This window comes from Hemiscyllium ocellatum, chromosome 33 (genome assembly GCF_020745735.1).
Source record: "Hemiscyllium ocellatum isolate sHemOce1 chromosome 33, sHemOce1.pat.X.cur, whole genome shotgun sequence".
NCBI classification, from domain to species: Eukaryota; Metazoa; Chordata; class Chondrichthyes; order Orectolobiformes; family Hemiscylliidae; genus Hemiscyllium; species Hemiscyllium ocellatum.
In genome coordinates, this window is record NC_083433.1 from 12,157,650 (window position 1) to 12,179,917 (window position 22,268).

The 22,268-nt window shown below is 39.7% G+C and overlaps 1 protein-coding gene across 2 annotated transcripts in view; it reads left to right on the forward strand.

Annotated features, from left to right (window-relative positions):
• LOC132831531 (MOB kinase activator 2-like) overlaps window positions 1-19,772 on the forward strand; it is a 46,456-nt gene extending 26,684 nt beyond the window's left edge. The window contains exons 1-5 of one of the 2 annotated variants that reach the window (XM_060849735.1): window positions 1,385-1,564; window positions 10,099-10,262; window positions 12,662-12,755; window positions 14,489-14,613; window positions 15,152-19,772. In XM_060849735.1, the coding sequence (XP_060705718.1) occupies window positions 1,521-1,564; window positions 10,099-10,262; window positions 12,662-12,755; window positions 14,489-14,613; window positions 15,152-15,420 (696 nt within the window). In that variant the 5' untranslated portion in view covers window positions 1,385-1,520 and the 3' untranslated portion in view covers window positions 15,421-19,772. Of the gene's footprint in view, window positions 1-1,384; window positions 1,565-10,098; window positions 10,263-12,661; window positions 12,756-14,488; window positions 14,614-15,151 lie in introns of those variants that run through there. The other variant, XM_060849734.1, reaches the window with a different exon arrangement.
• Window positions 19,773-22,268: the final 2,496 nt, after the last annotated feature.

The following is a 22,268-nucleotide window of genomic DNA, read 5'->3' on the forward strand; positions in this document are numbered from 1 at the left end:
ATCTCCCATTTACAGGCATTGAAATCCAGATGCCTGTTTCTATAGCCCTTTCCCATCTAAACAATATCACTTCTGCTTCCTCTGATCCTGTAAAGAATGAGCGTTATGGTGAACAGAACACCTTTTCTTTCCCTGTTCTTATTTAGCCATGATGGCTGCAACTAAGAATGGAGCAACTAGCTAAAATAATAGATGAGTGTTTTATCAATTTGGGCTGGAGTTACACACTTGACACAAAGAGCAGTGACCTCTTTGTGGTTACTTTGAATAATGCTGTTTTAAATTCGATAATGCCATAATGAGAATATATTTTTCATTTGTTTGTGGATGTTTGAAAATCTTGCTCTTAAACTAATATAGATATTTTCTTGCCTCACTGAAGGAGTGTAAGTAATGAATGACCAGTGTCACTTACACATGCATCCCCTGCAGATATCTAAAAAAATTATTTGAGAAGGATATCATTCTTATCATTCCACCCAGTCTAGCTCATTTGACAGTGATGCCCTCTACCCCTTCTCGAGCAACACAATCATCTTGGAGACTTATGTGAAGAACATATAAAAAGCCCAAGCCAGTTGGGAGGGATAGGGCGGGAATAAAAACTGAGAAATTCCCCAACCCCTTAAGCAAACAACGGCTGAAGATGTTAGAAGCTTTTCCCTGACGGTAGTGACCCAGGGTATTTACTTAACAAATTCCACTTTTTGGAGGGAACATTTTATAACTCGTAACCGGACGGATTGGTTTCTTCAAAGCGGAGGTAAAATCTTAGAAGTATGGTGAAGACTTCCTGATGATTCACGTTAGAGTATTGTTTGAGCTACGTTAATCAGTATTGAAATCTGTTTCATGGCTTATCACTTTTTTTAATCAGAGTTTGTTAGCACTTTATTTTTTGCACAGCCGTGGTTTATATATTTGAACACCCAATAGTGCAGTCATAAACTCTGCCCCTCCAAAATTATTTTCGGTTGTATAGAATGAAAGGCCAATGGGATACTTTGCTTTTTATATAGCACTGACGCATTAATAACAGCGTATACTGCAAAATTAAAGTGTATTGATTTAAGTACAGTTTTTGTTCTAATCATGTATTGGAACGAATATATCAGTTATGCTGAGTGACAGCGCTATATTTTTGTAGTCCGCGACAGAAGTGTTTCTGATCCACAATTAATAGTATTATATTGATTCGCACTCTTTACACAGAATCCCTAAGGAGACGAGGATGACTCCTTTGTGTTGGGTTCAATTTACAGACGATCCCTAAGGCCTTTGCTTTGTGTTGTCGTGGCAGCAGCAACAGCCTGCCTTCCGATTGGCTCGCTCTGGAGTCAGTCCTATAAGCACATCAATGCAGTCAAACTAGTTTGCAGAGTGGTTTGAGCTTGTTGTGTAACAGAGGGGGGCACTTTGTACATGCTGTTTATTGTGCGGGTGTTTTTTTTTGTTTGTGTCAATTTCCTCCAATCTGGCGGTTGAGTGAAAAAACCGGGGGGGCCCTGGAGCAGTGCAGGATGGTCCTTCAGGCTGTAGGGAAGGCACTGGGCTACAGGAAAAGGTAAGGAAATGAAAGAATTGTTCTGGGGACTGTGCAGCTGACGTGGAAAGAGAATGGCATAAGAGTAGTGCTGCGAACTTTGTCAGTCCGCAGATCCTTAGGGATCCAAATTTCTACACCTATGTCCCCTCGACAGACCCCTCCCGACCACGCCTTAATATGTAAGTATTATAGTCTTCAAATGAATTATAGATCATCATGTTTCCTTTGTTTCAGATTTTTAACTATTGCAACAAAAGAGAGACAGAGTTAAGGGATTAGACAAAGTCAGTTTCTACTCATCGAAACAAAAAGTGCTGAATTAAATTTGATGAAAATACTGCTTGCTAAATTGTGTATTCATGGAACGGGGGATTTGGTTGTTTGCTGGTAGATATTTGCCTATCAGAACAGCCCAAACAACTAGACCGTATCCTTTTGAGAATGCTGTGTGCATTCCCTGGTGCAGTCATGCTGACACCAGGGGAGTGTACGATCTCATGGAGAAATTCAGAGTATTCTTTAGCTATCTAAGTAGTTTGTTTTTTTTAAAATCAAATGTCGGCCGGGGGAAATTTGCTGAGGTTCCCTTTTAAAAAAAAACAAATACGTATGGGCAATTATGTCGGATGAAAACTGAATAGTCCTCTTGCACTCACTTTGAAGAATTACGCAAGTAGTGGGTACGTTGGTAAAGACTGAAAGGTGACTAATCAGTAGTAAAGAAGACAAGACTGTTTAAAATAAAAAGCTGTGATGTAGAGGAGCCAGTGTTAGAGTGGGGTGGATAAAATTAAAAATTACAAACCAGGTTATAGTCCAACAGGATTATTTGGAGGCACTAGCTTTCAGAGTACTGCTCCTTCAGCCTGATGAAGGAGCAGCACTCCGAAGGCTAGTGCTTCCAAATAAACCTGTTGGACTATACCCTGGTGTTGTGTGATTTTTAACTTCAAAATAGGTTGTAAACTTTAAAATAACCAGTTATGAATCATTTAGTGACTGGCTTTGTAGCTTTTTGTCACTGAGTTAATCTTGTTTTCACTTCAACTAAGTCTGGTTGTTGCCTGTCTTCTGAAACAAGTTACTGTAAGATTAGAGATTCTATGAGCACTGAGGTTCTCTTCATTTAGAAGCCTAGATAGCTGGTGTAGTTGCACTTTTTAACCAGTTAGGGCATTGCAACTGAGCCTTGACCAGTCTTAGTACAGAATTATAAGACTTTTAAGGACCAGTATAGAAGCCCTTGTCAGATTACCAATTCCTAATCCAGAAATACTGAGGCCAGTTGTTGAATCCACACTGCTAACCTGTCTGAGATTAACCAGTGATAGAACATGGTTCTTTCTTCATTTGTGTGGCTCACGTGTCCAGTTTTTGCTAAGTTATCAGGGCATCTGGCCTATCTGAAACACGTGAAATTTTTTTTTCTGGGATACATGTATACTGTTTCATGTTGTACAGAATACTTCCTTTCTATTGTGTGCTGTGGGATATTCAATAGTAGTTTGGAAGCTGCAGGAAGTTGAACAGAGTTTGTGTTCCCACAGAATGCTATTCTTTGTTTTGTTGCTCTCTTCAACGTCCTGAATCTTTAGTAAAATTACAGGTTTATAAAGGATGGAGGAAGATGATGATGAGCAACTTTAGCGTATCAATTAGCGACTTGCTAACAGATAAAATTTACTTCAACAATGTTGAAAGAACTTTAAAAATGCAGCTCAGTGTAAAGGCAGACCATGTCATATAACTGAAAATAATTTGATTCTTTAATGCAACATATCAATTGAAAATTGGATTATTATTATTATTCTACAATACTTTCTTCTCCTATTGGATAACTCCATTAACTGACCAAATAGGTTTAAACATAAGCAATGGGGAAATAAGGAGCTTTGTATTTTGTGGATCATTCCCATCTACCACCTCATATTATTTGTGAATCTCTTTGCTCTTCAGAGCTGGTCCAACTGTCTCAATTACTCTACTCTGACAGCCTTCTCTGATAACTTATTCAATAATGTTGTTATCTCTTGGGTTGAAAGGTTCACGTGATTTCCTTTCTTATTATTCCCTTGTGTTGCGTGGTGTTTGCGTCCTTCACAATCACCTGCTGGGATCAATTTCTGAATCGCCTGTTAGTGTAAAGCAGCTCAGAAAACCCAGACTTTGTTCACCCTAAGATAGCAATGATAGTGGTAAAGAGAAATTGATAATGCCAGTTTGAATACTTGCTCAGTTCAGTACTTTGTGAAAGTTTGGCATTATAATTGAGGTTGTGATAAATTCACCAACTTTGCAACATAGACAAATCCCCTCAAGTATTTTATTTTGTATAATTATTTCACGTAGGCTGTTAGCCTAAAGGACGTGGATTATATAAATCAGAATATTTATTTTCCATTTTAAATCTTTTGGAAAATACTTTATTTCAAGTTTGAGCAAACCTGTCAGAGGCAAAGAATACACTCCTGAATTAGCAGGTAAAACCACCTATTCCCAAATTGGGCCCCAGTGTTGCTAAAAAAATGCAATACATGTTGTATAATGTGCTGTGCCTGTGATATTCTCATCTTAAATTGCCCCCGACATCCTTAATCACCAGGATGTCTCACGAGTTGGTATATAGCTCAAAGTACTGACCCCACCCACTGCCCACATTTAGACTGACACAATTTATAATTGGTTCCCTTTCTACAGTTTGTGGGCACTTGTGAAGGTTGCACATACCCATCAACTGTTTTGCTTTAATCAAATCCTAGTGACGACAGGCCATAATTTACTTCTATTTAACTTACAAAGAAATATCTACCTCTTCTTTCCAGATATTTTGAGAAAGTGCTCAAGCTAGTTTGTCAGTTTCCGTCCTCCAAAGTATTGTCTCATTACGCTTTATCCAAACCTTTACATCATTTTTCTCTAAATAATTGGAAATTTAGAAGGTACAGACACTTGGAAATGGGTGCAACACAGATTTGCTTCTATTTATTTAGCTTTCTACATGTTTTGTGTTTAGTATCTCTTTTGTAATGGGACAGTCTGTACCCAATCTGGGCAGGCTTGATTTCACTGCTGAACCTGTGGGTCTGTTTTTAGATCTGTCTGCAGCTACCAACCAAAGGTTCACAATATCCTTGTGATTCCTTTCTGAATACTTTTCACTGCAGACGGCTGTAGAGGCCCAACGGTTGACCATACCTAAGAATGAGATTGTCAAATTTTAGGCTTTTTAGGAAAACATGGGCATACGGCAGGAATGTGAAGTTACTTAGAAAATCAGTCATGATCGTGCTGAACAGAAGAGCAGTCTTGAGGGGCCACAAAGACGTCTTCCTTCACCTGTTTCCTTTGTTCCTGATTCATGAGATCACTCGCAGCCTCAGCTGCTATCTTGCCGGTGTCCCTTTTAGAACATCTCTTCAGCTGTCATTCACCTTACAAAATAACAGTGTCATTACCTTTAAAGGATCTTTGAAGCTGCTGCCAGTACTGTTGAATCTGAATCTCCATTCCACAGCCACCTTTGCTATCACTGTGCTTGTGACCCCATGAAGGGTCCTGAAGAAGGGCTCCTGCCTGAAACGTAGATTTTTCCTGCTCCTCGGATGCTGCCTGACCTGCTGTGCTTTTCCAGCACCACTCTAATCTTGACTCTGATCTCCGGCATCTGCAGTCCTCACTTTTGCCTTGTGATCCCAGTTGTTCATTCTGTGACCTGCTCACATAGAGTGGCCACTTAGAAACAAAATAGTGAGCAGAGACCATGGAACGTTATTCTATTGCATGGAGAGGAGAAGAAAGACAATTATTTTTTAAAACTCTCTACATCTCCACATTTTGCCAATTGAAGGGTTTACTGTCCCACCTGTGGAACACTGCCTTACAGTTGTAAAATTAGGACAAATGGTTTTAAATATGAACTTGTAAAAACATAAAAGGATTAATTCCTTCCTAACAAAACAGCAAAATTCCCTCAAGGTCCAGACTTTTGTAAGGTGCAAAAGACATGTTCTCTAGCACTTCACATGATTCCTTCAAAATTCCCTAACCCTCCAGGTAGTCAATATATCCCTTTTGGCCAAGAGGGCCAAGTTCTTGGCCCGTGAGTTGGATTCGGCCCAGGTGCTGTCTGGCAACTGACAGTAAGCAAACAGAGGAGTAGACAAAAGAGAAGCTGAGAGTCAAACAGTAATGATTAATTGTGGAATGCAGCAAGCCTGAACTGGTACGGCTGTAAAAGCCCTGGGGAAATCAGCACACTAATGTTAGCGAGCTGAAAACAGTCTGCTCATGCGACCTGTCATTTTCATATTTATTCACTACTTCTGCTTGTGCTTACATGCATTTTTTTCCTTTTTTTTCTTTTTCTTTCTTTTAACCTCTAAATCAATTTAGCATTCTGTTTTCAAAAAGAATGATTTTTTTTGGTTGCAATTACATCAGTGTGTTCCTAAAGATGACAGTATAGGAAATGGTAGTAACTGACAATTAAAAATATTCGTCACTCGGGAGTAGAAAAATATATGGAAATATAGAAACATTGTCAAACTTAGTCATCAAATTTCAATTGCTGCAATGAGTCAAGAAAGCCACTAAAATGAATATCTTTTAAAAAATTGATGACATGCTATCCAGGACTAATCACTGTGCTTCCAGCCTGTTGCTGTAATATCTCCCATTTGCGTCAGTCTTAGGAATTTGCTGCTCCCAGTTCCAAGGAAACAGGAAACCTATTTCATTAATTTCAACTCCAGTCTCATGCATTGCTCCATCCACACTTCAGTTCTGACTCCTGCAGTTCCTGATTGGTGTTACATTTCTCACCTGGCTGCTCAGTTCCCTTACTCCAGTTGCTGAAAAAACAACCCTGTGTGGTGTTGTTCACAGAGAGTTGGGACTTCAGTCTCATTAGCACTGCAGTTGACTGGCTGTTGGAGTGAACGGAACTGAGCAGCCAAGTGAGAAATGTCACACCGAATCAGGAACCACAGGAGTCAGAATTGAAGTGTGAATGAAGCAGTGCATGAGACTGGAGTTGAAATTGATGAGTTTCCTGTTTCTGTAAGTCCATAAGATATTGGAGTAGAAATCAAGCCATTTGGCCCATCAAATCTGCTCTGTGATTCAGTCATAGCTGATAGGTTTTTCAACCCCATTTTCTGGCTTTTTCCCTGTAATCTATACAACATTGGAACTGGGAGCAGCAAATTCCTAAGGCTAAGGCAAATGGTGATATTATAGCAAAAAGCCAAAAATGCAGTGATTAGTTCTGTATAGCAGGTCACCAGTTTTTTAATAAGATCTTAGTTGCCTTTTACACCCACTTCAACATGTGTGGTGATGTTAGGTAGCAAGATCCAGGGTTCTGCATCAGAAACAAGGAAAGAAAATAGAATACATGAGGGATAGCATGTTACTTTGCATGAATGATTTAGGTCATGGATGCGCTTGCACCTCATCTCCCTCCAGAGAGTGAAGGTCTAGATTGTACTCAATCAAGACTTGTCTCAAAGTACACAAACTAGCGATGGTGAACTTGGGTTCTTTCAAAATAGTGAGTAAAAGTAGACAGCGCGACAAGCTTGAGCCAGAATGGCCTACTTATCTCTGGGGAAAAATAGTGCATCATCTGTTGTCAGTAGGTGTTCCCTTATTTTTAAATGGTATTCCCTTCCCAGTTTTAAATTTCCCCATAAAAGGAAACATCTTTTCCATATCCACTCAGTCAAGACTCCTTGAGATATTTTATGTTTCAGCCAAGTGAACGGCGCTGCATCCACTCCTTTCACCACTGACACTCAATAGCAGCAGTGTGTACTGACTAAAAGATGCACTGCAAGAAGTTCACCAATGATCCTCCGACAGTACCTTCGAAACCCATGGCCGCCACCATCTAGAAGGGCAAGGACAGCAGATATGTGGGACATGCGTTACTTAAAAGTTTCCCTTTCAAGCCATTCACCATTCAGACTTCGAGATATATCATTGTTCCTTCACAGTCTCTGGGTCAAGTCCTGGAGTCCCCTCCCTAAGAATACTGTGGACATCCTGCAGCATGTGGACTGCAGTGGATCGAGAAGGCAGCTCACTACCACCTTCTCAAGGGTAACTAAGGTTGGACAATAAATGATGGACCAATTAGTGAGGCCCACATCTCACAAGTGAATGTTCTTGCATACTTGGTTCTGAATGGTGATTTTCTTTATATTATTACTTTAATTTCAATCTGTCAGATTTTTCCCTATCACAGGATCACATTGGTATGAAAGCAGGTCTTACAAACTGCAAGTCATGTATATTATGTATATGTGCAATTCTGCGAGATTTTAAAATTTGTATTCTAGTGTATTTACCACCTGACAGCCCCACCACCTGTGCACATCTATCTTTCCTCTCCCCTCCACAATGTATTGATGGATGTTAAGGGCAGTTGTGGCTGCACTCTGAAAGTTGACGTCACTGGAGCAACCTCTTCATCCAGGGCAGTTGAGAGCTGGTGCCGTGAAAGAATAATACTAATAATATAACTTTTTGTGTAATTTTAGTATGATATATTCTCGGGGCACTGACAAATCAATTTGGTACCTTTTTAAAGAGGAAAACTTTTTGCAGAGATTTCGTTGTTTTGCTGTTATCCTTTCTAAATATTTAATTAATTTTTGTAACTTCCTTTGTATTTTTTTTTGATTATCTTCCTGCCTGTTTTTGAGCGTGCTCTGTTGTTGTTTTATGAAGATTGCATTTGGCCTGTTTAGCTGGAAATGTTTAGCTTTTAGGACAGGAAATGATTAGATTAGATGAGATTAGATTCCCTACAGTGCGGAAACAGGCCCTTTTGCCCAACCAGTCCACACTGACCCACTGAAGAGTAACCCATCCAGACCCATTTCCCTCTGATTATTGCAACTAACACTATGGGCAATTTAGCATGGCCAATTCACCTAACCTGCACATCTTTGGACTGTTGGAGGAAACCGGAGCACCCGGAGGAAACCCACGCAAACATGGGGAGAATGTGCAAACTCCACACAGTCATCCAAGGCTGGAATCGAACCTGGGAACTGTGAAGCAGTAGTGCTAACCACTGAGCCACCATGTGGCTCTTGTGACACAGTGGTCAATGTCCCTGCCCTGGACCTCTGACTCAGGTTCAAGTCCCACCTGCCAGAGATGTGTAAGAGCCTCTCTGATCATGTTGATTAGAGAAATCAGCTGTTGCTTTTGAGGAGCTGTTGTGGCACAGGGACAGTGTCCCTACCTCTGAGCTAGGAAGCCTGGGTTCAAGTCTCACCTGCTCCAGTTGGTGTGTAATAATATCTCTTAAGTATTTAACATTTGCTTTGATTTTCTTCTTCCTGACACCACCACAATCTCATGAATGAGAAGCAATTTCCGAAATGGCAGTGTGAAAAAGTCTCCTGCTTATGCTGCTGTAATGAGCTTATGCAGTCATGTGAGCAGATCAGCCAGTCTGTTTTTCTTTAAATACATTTTTTGTGCTACTTTGTGGGAATCCAAATGCATAGCCCCATGGAAAACTAAGATTTGGTTTCAAATGCTGAGCTCTTAATTGAAAGGGCATTGTTTTCAGGCGATCCTTTTATTTGTTATATTTTATGTGTAAAAAATAAAGAAAACAGCACAATTGTCAGAATTTGGTATTTTTACCTCTGTTTTGATTTGAAGTTGAAATGCATGACCAGTCAGATATGGCTCATTTAGGCTGCGTGGAAGTTTGCTTCTATTGGGTAATCTTTTCACGTCAGGACTACACTATTGTAAAAGAGAATTGAGTGAGGAGGCTCTGATCACAATAGAGGGAATTGCGATACTCATAAAGGCAAACAGCTACAATAGGGATTTGGACACCAGCAAAATTTGAATGTTTTAAAAGATAGAATGAAGCATTCAATGAAGGTTTATGCAAAATCATAAATTGTAAGTAATTGAAAAGACATGGAGAGACAGTTCAACTTTAATAAACTGAAATAAACCAAGATAGAAAGACAGCTCTCGATTTCACCACACTAACAATGCAGAAGGGGAGGCGAAGCATCATAAAAAAAATTGCTCTATTACACAGCTTGGGGAGAAAGGTGGGAATATAGCTGGAGGATAGACAGAAATTGTTTTGGGGAGGAAATATTGGGGAGGTGGAGAAAGGGATATTGTTTAGGAAAGAGAGACTCCTTGTATTTTTCTCGTATCCTGTTTGAGCAGATGTTTAAATGGTTATGTGAACAGTGCTTTCAAGGCCTGCCATGGTAGTGCTTCCAAAGTCTAACATGACAGTACTAGGTATAATTAGGAAATGGATTGGAGCATTGTTGGATGTAATATTTGCCTAACCAGCAAGCTCTCAAACAACTCTTGATGGTTGTATATGTGCATTGTTTGTATTGCTGACACTATTAAACTGAGTGAAATGGGAATAGTGGTAGACTAGAAAACTGAGCATTACCAACTTGTACCTGCAATTTAAAAAAAAAAGTTTTATGTTTCAATGCATGTCACCTTTTCTGATTTTATTTATAATTTACCTTTATCTCCCTCAGAAAGACTGCAAAATCAAAGCCAGATGAAAAGCTGCCATCGACTGAAGAGAAGAAGTTGTATCTCGAGGCAGAATACGCCTCTGCTCGAGTGTCTGATGCAGATTTACCCATGCTTGTGAGCTTGCCCAGAGAAATTGACCAGAATGAATGGTTGGCTAATAACAGTGAGTAAATTTCACAATAATGCAGAGAGTCACGACAAGAGAATAGTATGGTGGCCCTATGCATTGGAGCTTCAGAAGCACTTTAATGGGTGTGGAGTTTTCTCTCCTACAGTTTTCCTTGGTGACTTTCTAGGCTTGTTTAGGTAAAGGGTGGAAATTTCCTGGGGGGACAGAGATGGAGATGAAATTGTGTGGGACAGTCGTCTTGTAGCACTCTTAGATATGTCACAGCAGCCTTTTAAAGAAAATCATTGCAAATTCCTGAAAAAAATTCACTTGGTTTGTCTTGTTTTTTTAAAGAAAATGGTGCTTAGTAAGAAGGACTCTAAAAGAACAAAGATAAATATGTATAGATCAAATGTTGCTGTCAGTATAAGCTAAAACTCTTACTTTGAGATTTATTTGTAGCATAACAGTGTGAAATAATAACTGTATTTGGTAAAATGGAGAAGATTCATATAGGGAGACAACGGAACTGAAATTACCTATCCATACTTTTTAAAGTAAAAGTATGAACTTTCTCACAAATCTCCATAGTGGTCAAAACATTTTCCAGTTAGTTACTTTTTATTTTGGTAAACGCAGAAATGTTGTGCCTTGATTTTAATGGTGTGAACAAGCTGTAATGCTATATCAAGCATCACTTTCTCAGCAATAACGTCCAGACTGGCACTCGGTCTGCATTCCACCAGGGTCACTTGGCTCCTGACCCTGGTCCGAGCATGGACAGAAGAGCTTAGTTCCAGAAGTGAAATGAGGGTGACTGTCCTTGATATCAAAGCAGTATTTGACAAAGTATGATATCTAGGAACCCAAACACAATGGGAATCAGGAATAACGCTCTGCTGTTTGAAATAATATCTGGTGCAGTGGAAATGTTTGTGGTTTTCGGGTCATGATCCCAGGACGTTATTGCAGGATTTCCTCAGGGTTAGTGTTCTAATTTTGACTCTGACAAAGGTGTAACCAGCTGTTGTCAAACTGTGACACTTAGAGGACTTTTAACCCAGGTCATACTCCACAAAAGTAGTACTCTATGCTGTTCGTGCTATGTACAAAATTATTACAGGTGTTAAACATTAAGAAAATAACTTGCTGGGAAGTTGTTGTTCTATACATTATCGTGTAGCTCACTTGCCTCTTTATCACAATGATAAAATAAAACACAATAAATGAAAGTTTCAAAAAAAATCAAGAAATAACTGCTACGTGTCGTAGGTTAATGTTTCAGAAATACAGCTTGCAACCATTTCTGATGGGGATCTCGGTGAAACGAAATCTAAATTTGTTTTGTTTCTCACTGTGACTGACTTGCTGTGAATTCACAGGTGTTTGTTATCCTCCTTTCACTTTCTCTTTGTTTTCTCTTTCACAAGCAATCTCTTTCCATTCACATTTGTAGCTCACACACACTTGTGGTGTGCAGGGCACTGACTTATTGTGACTGAATGAAGCAATTCTTGTTTTTGTTAATCTGATAAAAGGACGTTTTTAGACAATGCATTCCTCTGTCATACCTGTATCTTGAATGAACCACAGCCTTGACTGAGTCACTAGAGGGCTTAGTAAAAGAATAACTCTCTGTTTTTCTGTTGTGAAATCTGTTCAAGTAATGCATTCTTTCCTCCATGATGGTATGCTAAGCAAGAACTGAACAGGGAACTCTCTGCTCCCTCCTTCAGGCAGAGAAGCCATTAAAGTCGAGTATTGATTTTCCATTCTGTTGTTTTGTACAATCATGAACACTTCCATTAAAGATTTGTGCTTCATTCTTGACTGCAACCTAATCATTCAAATTAATCTCCAATAGATTGTGTAGACTGAATCCACGGAGTTGTCAGTATCATTGTAAATCTTCCTCCGGACCTGGAGCACCTTTACATAGCCCAGAAAATTATTAATGCTCCAACAATTGACCTTGTGCTCTTTGGATGTTTTACTGGATTATAAATACTGTACGCAGTGTGGCACGGAGCCAATCAGACCAGGTGCCAGGTCTGATTCTCAGGCTTTGCAAAGTTGGTTGGTGTCGTCCTGGCTGGTGGTAAGGGTTGAATTTATTAGGAAGAAGAATTCTGCTGGACTTCAAAAGAAGTCCAGGACTATCTAGGCTGGTTGTGATTTCCTTTTCATTTGAAAAGTTCACTGACACTCTAGAACCATGTATAAAAAGAGGAACTTGGGGATGTAGATGCCCATGAGCCATATTCCTAAAAGAAAAGAGAGTGGAATTTCATGGGGGTTTTGGGGGGGGGGGGGAGGAGGGAGCAGGGAGGTGGTGGTGCAGGGTGCACTGCCCTAGAGAGGAAGAAAGTAAAGCAAGAACTTTGTTTCTACAAAACATTGTTTAAAATATAACATTGTCTCTCTGTTGTTTACTATTATTTTTGTTTTGATAGCAATGACATTCTTCAATCACATAAATCTGCAGTACAGTGCTATCTCTGAATTCTGCACAGCAGAAAGCTGTCCTGTAATGAATGCATGTAATGTGTAAGTATTTGTTTGTCTTTTATGCTATATATTTTGATCTTTTTATTTTATCCAGAACAACTTCCCACAGCAACATGATTTGTTAATGTGTCATCTTTAAGGACCATACAACAGTTAAAATCACAGATGAGTCCATTACATAGATATTCAACAACAAGCTCCACAGACAACACAAAGAAGAAATATGGCAGTCAGATCCATTCCCACATAGAGTGAGAGAATTGAAAGGAAAAATCAACTAAGTTGAATATGCCCAACCCATTTTACATAAAGCTCGCCGAGAGGAGGGAGGTCCCAGAGGTGGAAGGGATCCGCTTGGAGAACTGTGTTCGATCTGTCAGATTTTATTGTTGAGTTTGGTGGTAGCATCACAGAGTTCGATCGGAATATACAGTGAAAGTTGTCACAGTCGCATTGCAGAGAGATGCCTGAGCATGAGTTTAATCCAAAGGTCACTTTGCCTCGGGTGAAGGATGATAATCTGATAACAGGGAAGTTGCAGGTTTTCGACAATGCATTCCACTTCATACATGTATCTCAGATGCACCTAGTTCCATCTGCCCAAATCGTTTCATGCCCATTTCACAGAGAGGAGGAGGGTGGGGCAGAAGTGAGAAGAATATGCTTGGTGAACAATGCTCAGTTTATCTGGTTTTATTGTTGAGTTTGGTGATGGCATCACAGAGTTGGGTCAGAATATACAGTGAAAGAATCTCAGCCAAGATTGGAATTGAACACATGTTGTTGGCAGCACTCTGCGTCGCAAACCAGCTGTCCATGCAGTTAAAATGGCTTTGTCTGACCTCAAGAATTGAATATCCCTGCAAGTATGACAGTAATTTTGTTTTGTTAATCTGACTGGAAATATGGCATTGCAGCATATTTTCATCTATACAATGATGTATGCTTAAATTCTGTGCAGAAAGTAATGGAAATTCGTACTTCCCCCAAATGGTTGTACTTACTGGGTTATTAGAAAGTTTTCAGGACTACAATTGGCAGTTCTTTACTAGCTAAGGGTATCAAAGGATTCAGACTAAATGCAGTCGAGGCACAGATGAGCTGTAATTCAATCAATTGGCTGATTGTACAATCAAGGAACAAGAGTAGGTCACTTGTCCCTTTGAGCCTGCTCTACCATTCACTAAAATCATGGGTGATATGATTTCGACCTCAATTCTGCATTCTTGCATATCGCTGATAACCTTCATCCCTATCCTAATTAAGAATTGATCTACCTCAACCTGAAGAATACTTAAAGATGTGGCATCCACTGCCTTTTGAAGAAGAGAATTGAAAGACTCTCAACCCTCTGCAAGAAAAATGTTTCTTCACTGTCTTAAATGGGCAGGCCTTCATTTTTGACCCCAGTTTAGATCCTTCATTCTAGATTCTCCTGCAAGCGGCTGAATCCTTTTGACATCCACCCAGTCAACTCCCCTCAGGTTTCTTATATATTTCAATTACGTTACCTTTGACTCTTCTGAAGGCTAGATGATATCGGGCCAGCCTGTCTAGCCTTTTAAGTCAATCTGGCCATTCCATGTATTGGAGTAGGCTCAAAAGACTGAAAGGGCTACTACTCCTGTGTTCCTAAATATGCTCGGATAGGCGAGAGTTTGTTGCAATGTCCTTTAATGTTGAATAGATTGCAGATGCTCTCAGATCCTGGCCACGTAGACACATTGTAGGAGTCCATGTTGCTTATCTTGTCACCTATAATCTGTTTGCAGTCAATACTTCTGGATAGATGAACGAGGGAAGAAAATAAAGTGTACTGCACCACAGTACATTGACCTGGTGATGACGCACATCCAAAAACTATTGACTGATGAGGAAATCTTCCCTACTAAGTATGGTGAGTTTTTCATATATGTTTAAGAGGTGTTCAGCATGTGTGACAAGATTTCTGCCCATTACCGTTTCTAGACTCCAACAGCACACTTGTTTGCAAACAGGTCTGCTTACATATACCTACAATCTTTATTAATGAATTGGTGCAAACTTGACTAATTCTCTGATTTTCATTCCCAAAATGATTACTTGGCAAATGAATATTATAACAACTGGAATGAACGCAGACATGTTTAGTGTAGTAGTGACCCTTGTAATAATTAACCTTATCAATTGCTGATGTTGGATCAGCAACTTGGATGAGAAGTCCAACATTTACTGTTTTTAAACAGCTCAACCTGCTTTCTTAGTTCACATCGAATGGAAAGGGGATAAATTCGACTTTGTTCTCTTCCTCATACAACAGTTGAATGCTGGACAAAATTTTGAAAATTCTCAGCTGCATCATTAATCTATTTTGTGTCTGCATTGATTGTCCAGGTATATATAGGATCATTGCTCTTGCGCTAGTGAAGTTGATTGATCTCCCATTTTACCAACAGGTAAAGACTTCCCGAGCTCTTTTGAATCACTCGTCCAGAAGATCAGCCGCTACCTCTTCCATGTTCTTGCTCATATCTACTGTGCTCACTTCAAGGAAGTTGTGGCCCTTGAACTGTACCCACATCTCAATACCGTGTACATGCACTTTCTGATCTTTGTCAGAGAGTTTAATCTCATTGACCCCAAGGAAATGGCTGTGATGAGGGACTTAACAGATGTTCTCCTCTGTGGTACACCGCAGCCCCAGAACCATGTGAACCACAGATGAACCAGGCGGCCAGTGCATCTCGTGGATATTAGAAATATTTTCTTTAGTGGAAAGAATAATAACTTAAGGAATCATGTTGCCCATGGCAACGTTGAAGAAATATGTGACCAACAGATCAGTGATACCAAGTGGCCCAAAGTGGTGACTGTGTTGAAACCCCTACCCATACAGCAGTTATCCTTTCTGACAGCCTCACTGACTATTAACTTTTATCTAATGAAAAGGTGTCAATTTTTTCTCCCCCGCCACCCCCAACCCCCCCCCCAACCGACTTCAGACCGCCAGTGACAGCAAGTCATGAGTTTTTTTTTCACTTCTGCGGAAGATTCTCATAACTTGCTCGCTGCCAGTTATGGATCTGTCAGTGTTCAGGAAATAACAAACACTATGCACTGTCACATCCGAAGTATCCGTTTAGGTGCTCACTTACCACTCTAGTCTGGCACGGTTAGTGCCCTGAATGCCATAATTGTGCAGGCAGCAGAAATGAGATCAGAAAGTTCTTTTGGAAAAATGCCTAATGGGATAGAACAGATAAAGGCTTCTGTAGTGTGCATGTAGGTTTGTTTTATTTCCTTCATTATTGACAATTCCTGGAGTATATTTGTAAGTGAGTTGGAGACGGTTTTTGCTTTACTCCTTTCTCCTTTCCCTACTGCTCCCCCTTTTTCTAGTGCCATTAAATGAGCTTTATTGAAGATTTAATGATCTTAGTGGGTTTGAGATACCTTCATGACGTGCAACTTGTTATACATCCTGCATGCATTCTTTGAATTATTGGTGAATTTAGAAGTGGCCCTGCACTCGCTCAGTCTCAAAAAAAAGTACCCATGGTGATTTGAATGTTCCCTAAAACTGGTATATATTTGGCTCATGCAAGCATTGGGTTTTCCTGCTCATCAGATGAAAGGAACCCATCCTGGGAACAGAACACTTTCCATTGTTGGCTCAGGTACACGATAATAGCATGTACTTGTTGCAGAGTAATATCCCCTCTCCCCTGTCTCGACAACATACTTCAGCCCCAGTCTTGGGAAAAACTACAGCAATATGGCAGTTTTCCATTTTCCACAGAGTGCAAATTACTAGACAGGATTGAATTAGGGCTGGTTTGCACTGTAGTCCATGTTGATGGGGCAGGATTAAGACTACTATCAATTCTAAGTCTTTAATTTTAGCATAACATATTACACTACTGACTTGGCTTGGTGGGATAGGTGAAAATATTTCCACAGATGATATTAGAATTGTGGGTATGAATCACCTCCTGCTTGTGCCTATGGGTTTAAAGTCATCTTGTTATTTATGAGAGTTTTACTCTGTTTTGCCCTTTGGAGCCAATATAAGCTTTAACATGATCGAATGAAAACAGCATCACAGGTGGAGGTTCTTGCTTACTCTCTTCTGGTAGCAATGAGATTATATCGTTTGGAAGGTGGTAGGAAATGTGATTAATGGAAAACAGTGGTTTAAGTTGTGAAACTCTTTAAGACTGTGGCTCTTCTCCCTTTTCCATTGCTCGCATTAATATTTTTAATCTTCTTCTATATGGGGGTATGACCACAAGACTACTAAATAAAACGCACCTACTGGCCTGCCAGTGTTTTCCTGTTGTGCTAGCATGAAATTGCTAAGGCCAAAGAAAAGTTGGGTCATGAGAGGTTTCCTCAAGATTTTGGTATTTGTCCTGTATTTTTCAGAGATCTTTAATTCTGAAACCAATTTAAGAATCTTATTTGTAGTGGACTGGTTAGTGTGACCTCTAAGGAGGTTCTGTTTATTTTCTCCTTTTCCCATCATCAAGCAGAAGTTTTACTACACTGCAGTTTGTAAAAATTTTTTTTCTCGGTTCTCTTTAATGGAAGCTTCTTAAGAACTGGAAACGAATGCTAGCTATTTCACAGAGACCACTGTGACACCAGATCATTATAACACCTTTTGAGAGTTGTTCCATTGCTTTTGTTAGTTTGTGACTGACAATAAATTATGGAGAGCAGAGTAAGTAAAACACAGATTTTGCTTACTAGCTATAACTCGAGTGCCCATGGGTTATTGTTTGTTTTCAGATGTTTGCACTTTCAAAGTTTTCAATAGCTATAATTCGAGTGTTTTATTGTTCTCTACGACAGTAGGGGTAGGAGTATACCCCAGTCAGGATTAATTCCGCCAGGGAAGGAAGGAATGGTAGGATATGTACACTGTTGACCACTATCAAATCAGTTATGATTTCAACTATCTCTGCTTTGGATTTTAGAGCACAGCTGGTAACATCTTGAAATGTGTAATTTTACAGTGAAGGCCACAGCGTTTGAAAGGAGGTACGGGGTTAGTGGGGGAATACCTGCTTGTAAAACTAGTCTGATTCAGTGGCGCCGTTGGCACAATCTGTCAGTGACTCGTGAAGTCGACTGGGTTTATGAGGTGCCAGAGTTTCTGGGTCTAATTTTTAATGATTGTAACAAGGCAATATACTTAAAGACATTTATTAAGTAATTGATTTTTATTAACTTGCTGATTTACTTCACAGTAAGGTGGCCTGTGCAAATGTTATAAAATATTTAAAAGTTTCACCAACAGTTAGAGGATTTGATTTTTGTTTGTTTCTTCTATTAGTGCAAATACTATTTATTTTTGGCAGTTTGTGTTCCTTTTGTCAACTGGAGCAGAACATAGGTTGTATCAACACTGCTTAGAGTGACTAGCTGGTGGCTTGGAGCACCAGATAGCACCAGTGTTCTTCTCCATTTAAACGAGTATTCAATTGGTGGGGTCAAATTTGGCATGTTTACTCTACAGGAATTTCTCTGTCTCTCTCTGCTGAGCACTCTTCTGAGCAAACCAGGAGTAGGTGGGCATGGCAGGTTCAGGATGTTTGTGGGTCTAGAATTGGGGATAACAATGCTGGTTTTAATTCTCTGATGCCCAAGAGACCAACCCTATTCAGGATCTCTGGATCTTGCAAACCTACAAAGACTGGCTCAGGACAAATGTAATTGAGCATCACACGTGGTCCCTGTCCTGATACGTGAGACAGCAGTAAGCTCAAAGAGACGGTTTGGAGAGGAAAGGAACTGCCTACATCTGAATAAAGAAAGGATTTGCGGTTTGGGTAGTTACAATGCCAAACTATTTTTGTGAATATGGTTCGGGGACTCGATAATTAGAAATATGACATGTCCCTTGTCATTTATAGAAACTGTGCCTGTATGATTGGGAGTGAGGGATTTGCAAACCAAGGAGGCATCTCTGGGCTGAATTCATGAGAGTTGCAAGTATGAATGAGTTGTATTGCCTGATGCCACTGAATTTATTTTAACATCCAGATTTATCACTCCCTAATGTATCCACTGTACATTGTGTTATTAAGTGCAGGACGTCCATATTACTGTTTTTGATTTTTTTTTGTATGCAAAGATCTTGAGAAAAATGTGTAGTAATGATTGGTGACAGAACTCAGAGTGTTGACCAAGTAGCAGGAGTGGTCACGTGCATTAATTACATGTAACATATCAGGGTTGAAGGTAATATTGGACTGCGCTGATGTGTTTGAGTGATAATGAAGCCAGTCTATCTCTCTCTCTCTCTCCCTCTATCTCTCTCATTCTGAAGCTATGACATCCTTTTTTTGAGGTGGCATAGGTAGGATTTTATTTTTTTTTATAAATATCAAATTATTGAGCAGATGTGTGTGTTCTCTAGAAGGTTCACACCTAGGCTAGTGGACTGGAACGCAACTGCTTGACTTTTAGGGTATAAGCTTAGCCATTTGGTGTGATTACAAGACAGAACTTACCTCATTCCAAAGAAAGCAAAGAGTTTTGGGTTTACTGTGGGGAAGACTCCTCGATCTCCATGGCTGGAGTGTTGGAAAAGTATTGGCAATGATTTCTTTTTACATCATCTCATCTCTGAACTTGCATATCTGTGCTACTTCTGAGCTTGTAATGAGGATGCTTGAGATATTGCCAGGTGTGATGAATTGAAATGAGACACCAAGACAAATTGCACACCAGTTGTCTTTCGTATAATTTGATTGCTTATAGACTTTTAGATTTATTTCACCATTGTTAGGAGGCCTTAGGCTTGGGATCAGTGTGAACAGATAGTGTGGGGTCCTCCACTGTGAGTGCAGTCAGAGACTTGCTGACAGGAAACTTACATAGAGATAGTGCCAGATCAAAAGGCATGCTTTGGCTTCAACCCATAACTGCACTGATGGTGCTAGCTTGTTGCTATGATTTAATTTACAGAAAGCCCAAGGTAGTCTATTAATACTGGATGTAATATAACTCTTAAGATCATACATTGCGTCTCATAAGAAAACTGAAAAATAAAAAATAATTTTAACATTGTGTGTATGGCTTCTTCCATTTTTTTCAGCTTTTATATTTTAAAACTTATTTGTATATATGCCTGCATTTATAACATTTCAATGTTGCATTTTGTTAGGTATCCAAAATGAGCATGTCAGTTATTGACTTCATCCTGTGTTAATCTTAATGATTGGTCATTGTCCATAAAGAGATGCAGTAGAATATGATCTAACATTGCTTTCATGGTTATAAAATCACAGGAGATCCATTCAGCTTTTTCTCTTTCTGAAAGCAACTGTCCTCCTGTATGAAGGATACACATTTACTTAATAGTCACACTATGTTTTTCTTTGGCAAGAAGCAAAACAAATCTTACTCCATCTTTCCTCTTCCACCTGAATATGTCATTATTTTGCAGGCACCAGTCCCCCTGCACTTTGGTCAATGAGTTTTTTTAAAAAGTGTATGTCCAGACAGTGGATTTGGCCTGTTGATGACAGAGTTGGGTTCAGCAATGCTCACCTCTCTCAAGCGCACAACATCTTTGACTCCAGATTTCCCTGAAAGACCCAGTGGTGCTGAGGGCAATGCTAACAGCACATTGAAACAACCCAATTTGTGCACAGGCTAAGGAACAAATCTGGGATTTTCCAGTCTCAGTTGGCTGTATCTAGTATCTTGGTGCAAGGACAATTATGCATGTAGTCTGAGATTTTGCCTTACTAATGTCAGATTTTGCATCTTTTGTGTAAATTTATAGTTTGTGTGGGGGAAAAAAAAATTGAAAGACTGACTTATTTCTCGTATATGACTTTTATTTGTTAATTTAAACTAGCCCACTAAATTCATATACAAATTTACAAGTTTGTTCAGTTGATGAGGAAGTATTACATTGGCATCAAATAAAACGTGTGGCGAATGGGGAGAAAACCCCCACCTTGCATGTAAGCATCCCGCTGATTCTGGAATCGTCCATAGCAAACTTGAATTCTTTGAGTTCTGTACGGAGAAATAATCTGTGGACTGGATGTACAGTACATTCAGCTTTACTGCATATTATCAACATAAAAAAATACACACAAACACTTGGACATTGTGTACATACAGGAGTTCAACATACAGGAACTATGATCAGGAAAGGGGCTAGGAAAGAAATATTGGTGGCAGACCGCATGAAGGCTTTGTCTATCCAGCCTAGAGTACTTGCAGTGCAGCCCTTGTCCCTGTTCACCTCAATTAAGAGGTATAATGTGAGAGGGGCTCACTGTTTACTTGCTATAACCTAACTATGTTGATGGTTGCTTAAAGAGGAGACAAGCTGCAAAAGCTTTTCCGTGACAATGCCTTGACCCATTTCGGTCTTTTCTTTCATTCAGTAGAAATGATTGCTCCCTTTGAAATTTGGTATTCTTGTATCTGATCTGATGCGTGTAAGATAGACAGGGTCAGAAGTCAGATGACACCAGGTTATAGTCCAACAGATTTATTTGAAATCACAAGCTTTGGAAGCGTTGCCCCTTTGTCAGGACTGACTTCAGACCTTGTCCACCCCAGTCCAACACCAGAACCTCCATATCGAGAGAGAGCTTCAATAACAATGTTCCGTTCAGCAACACACCAGTTCTGTATTACTGAGCAATTATATTTTGATACTCTTATTTTGCTTTCACAAATGAGAGATTGTTAAACACAACTGTGCACATCTACTTTTCTTTAATTTCTGTCAGCCATTTTCTACAGGTTCTACCAATAGGAGGCAAAAGACAAAAGGAGGAGAGGATGCTTTCTTTTTTGCTATTGGGAAAAATTGGTTGAGGCACAAGGTGTTAGCCACCCTTTGCAAAATCTAAGAGATGGTCTATTATGGAGGCCAGAGTCATTTAAAAAGTGATTGTTATGGGGAGAGGGGTGCTGTGGAATAATTAGCTTGATGGCCAAATGGTCACCCTCATGAAAGTTTTTTTTTGTAGGCCACCTTCAGTTTTCAGCTGAAAATCTGCCAGGTCAACAGCACACACTAATCTTGTGATCGTAGTACTGAGCAGTGCTGAGACTGACTCTCTTCACCCCTTCTCAACATTCTCTCTGTCCTATCAATTACAAATCACTGGTCAATTTCAGTAATCTCTGTATAGTCATTAGCTCAGGAATGCTAGTCAGGGGATCGAAATGTTTTTGGTAGCTAGCCTGTAATCTTGCTGGACAAAGCAATTGGATTGGAGGACGAGAACAGGAGAAAGTGAGGACTGCAGATGCTGGAGAGTCGAAGAGTGTGGACAAGAATAGCTGACTTCATTACTGAGGCTCTGGTAAGTCAGGTCCACTTGGGAATGTTACTGGGTAACCAGACACCAACCCCTCCCCAGTAAACACCAAACTCAACATCACATTGTCATAGTGAACAATTTTCAAGTAATTTAACTTTTCTATGGATTTTGTGCTCACTCAGCAAATCCTACTTGTGATGAGGTGGGGATGGAGTATGATGGTGTAAAGAGGTGCTAGATTATACATTTCTACATTTAAGTACACTAT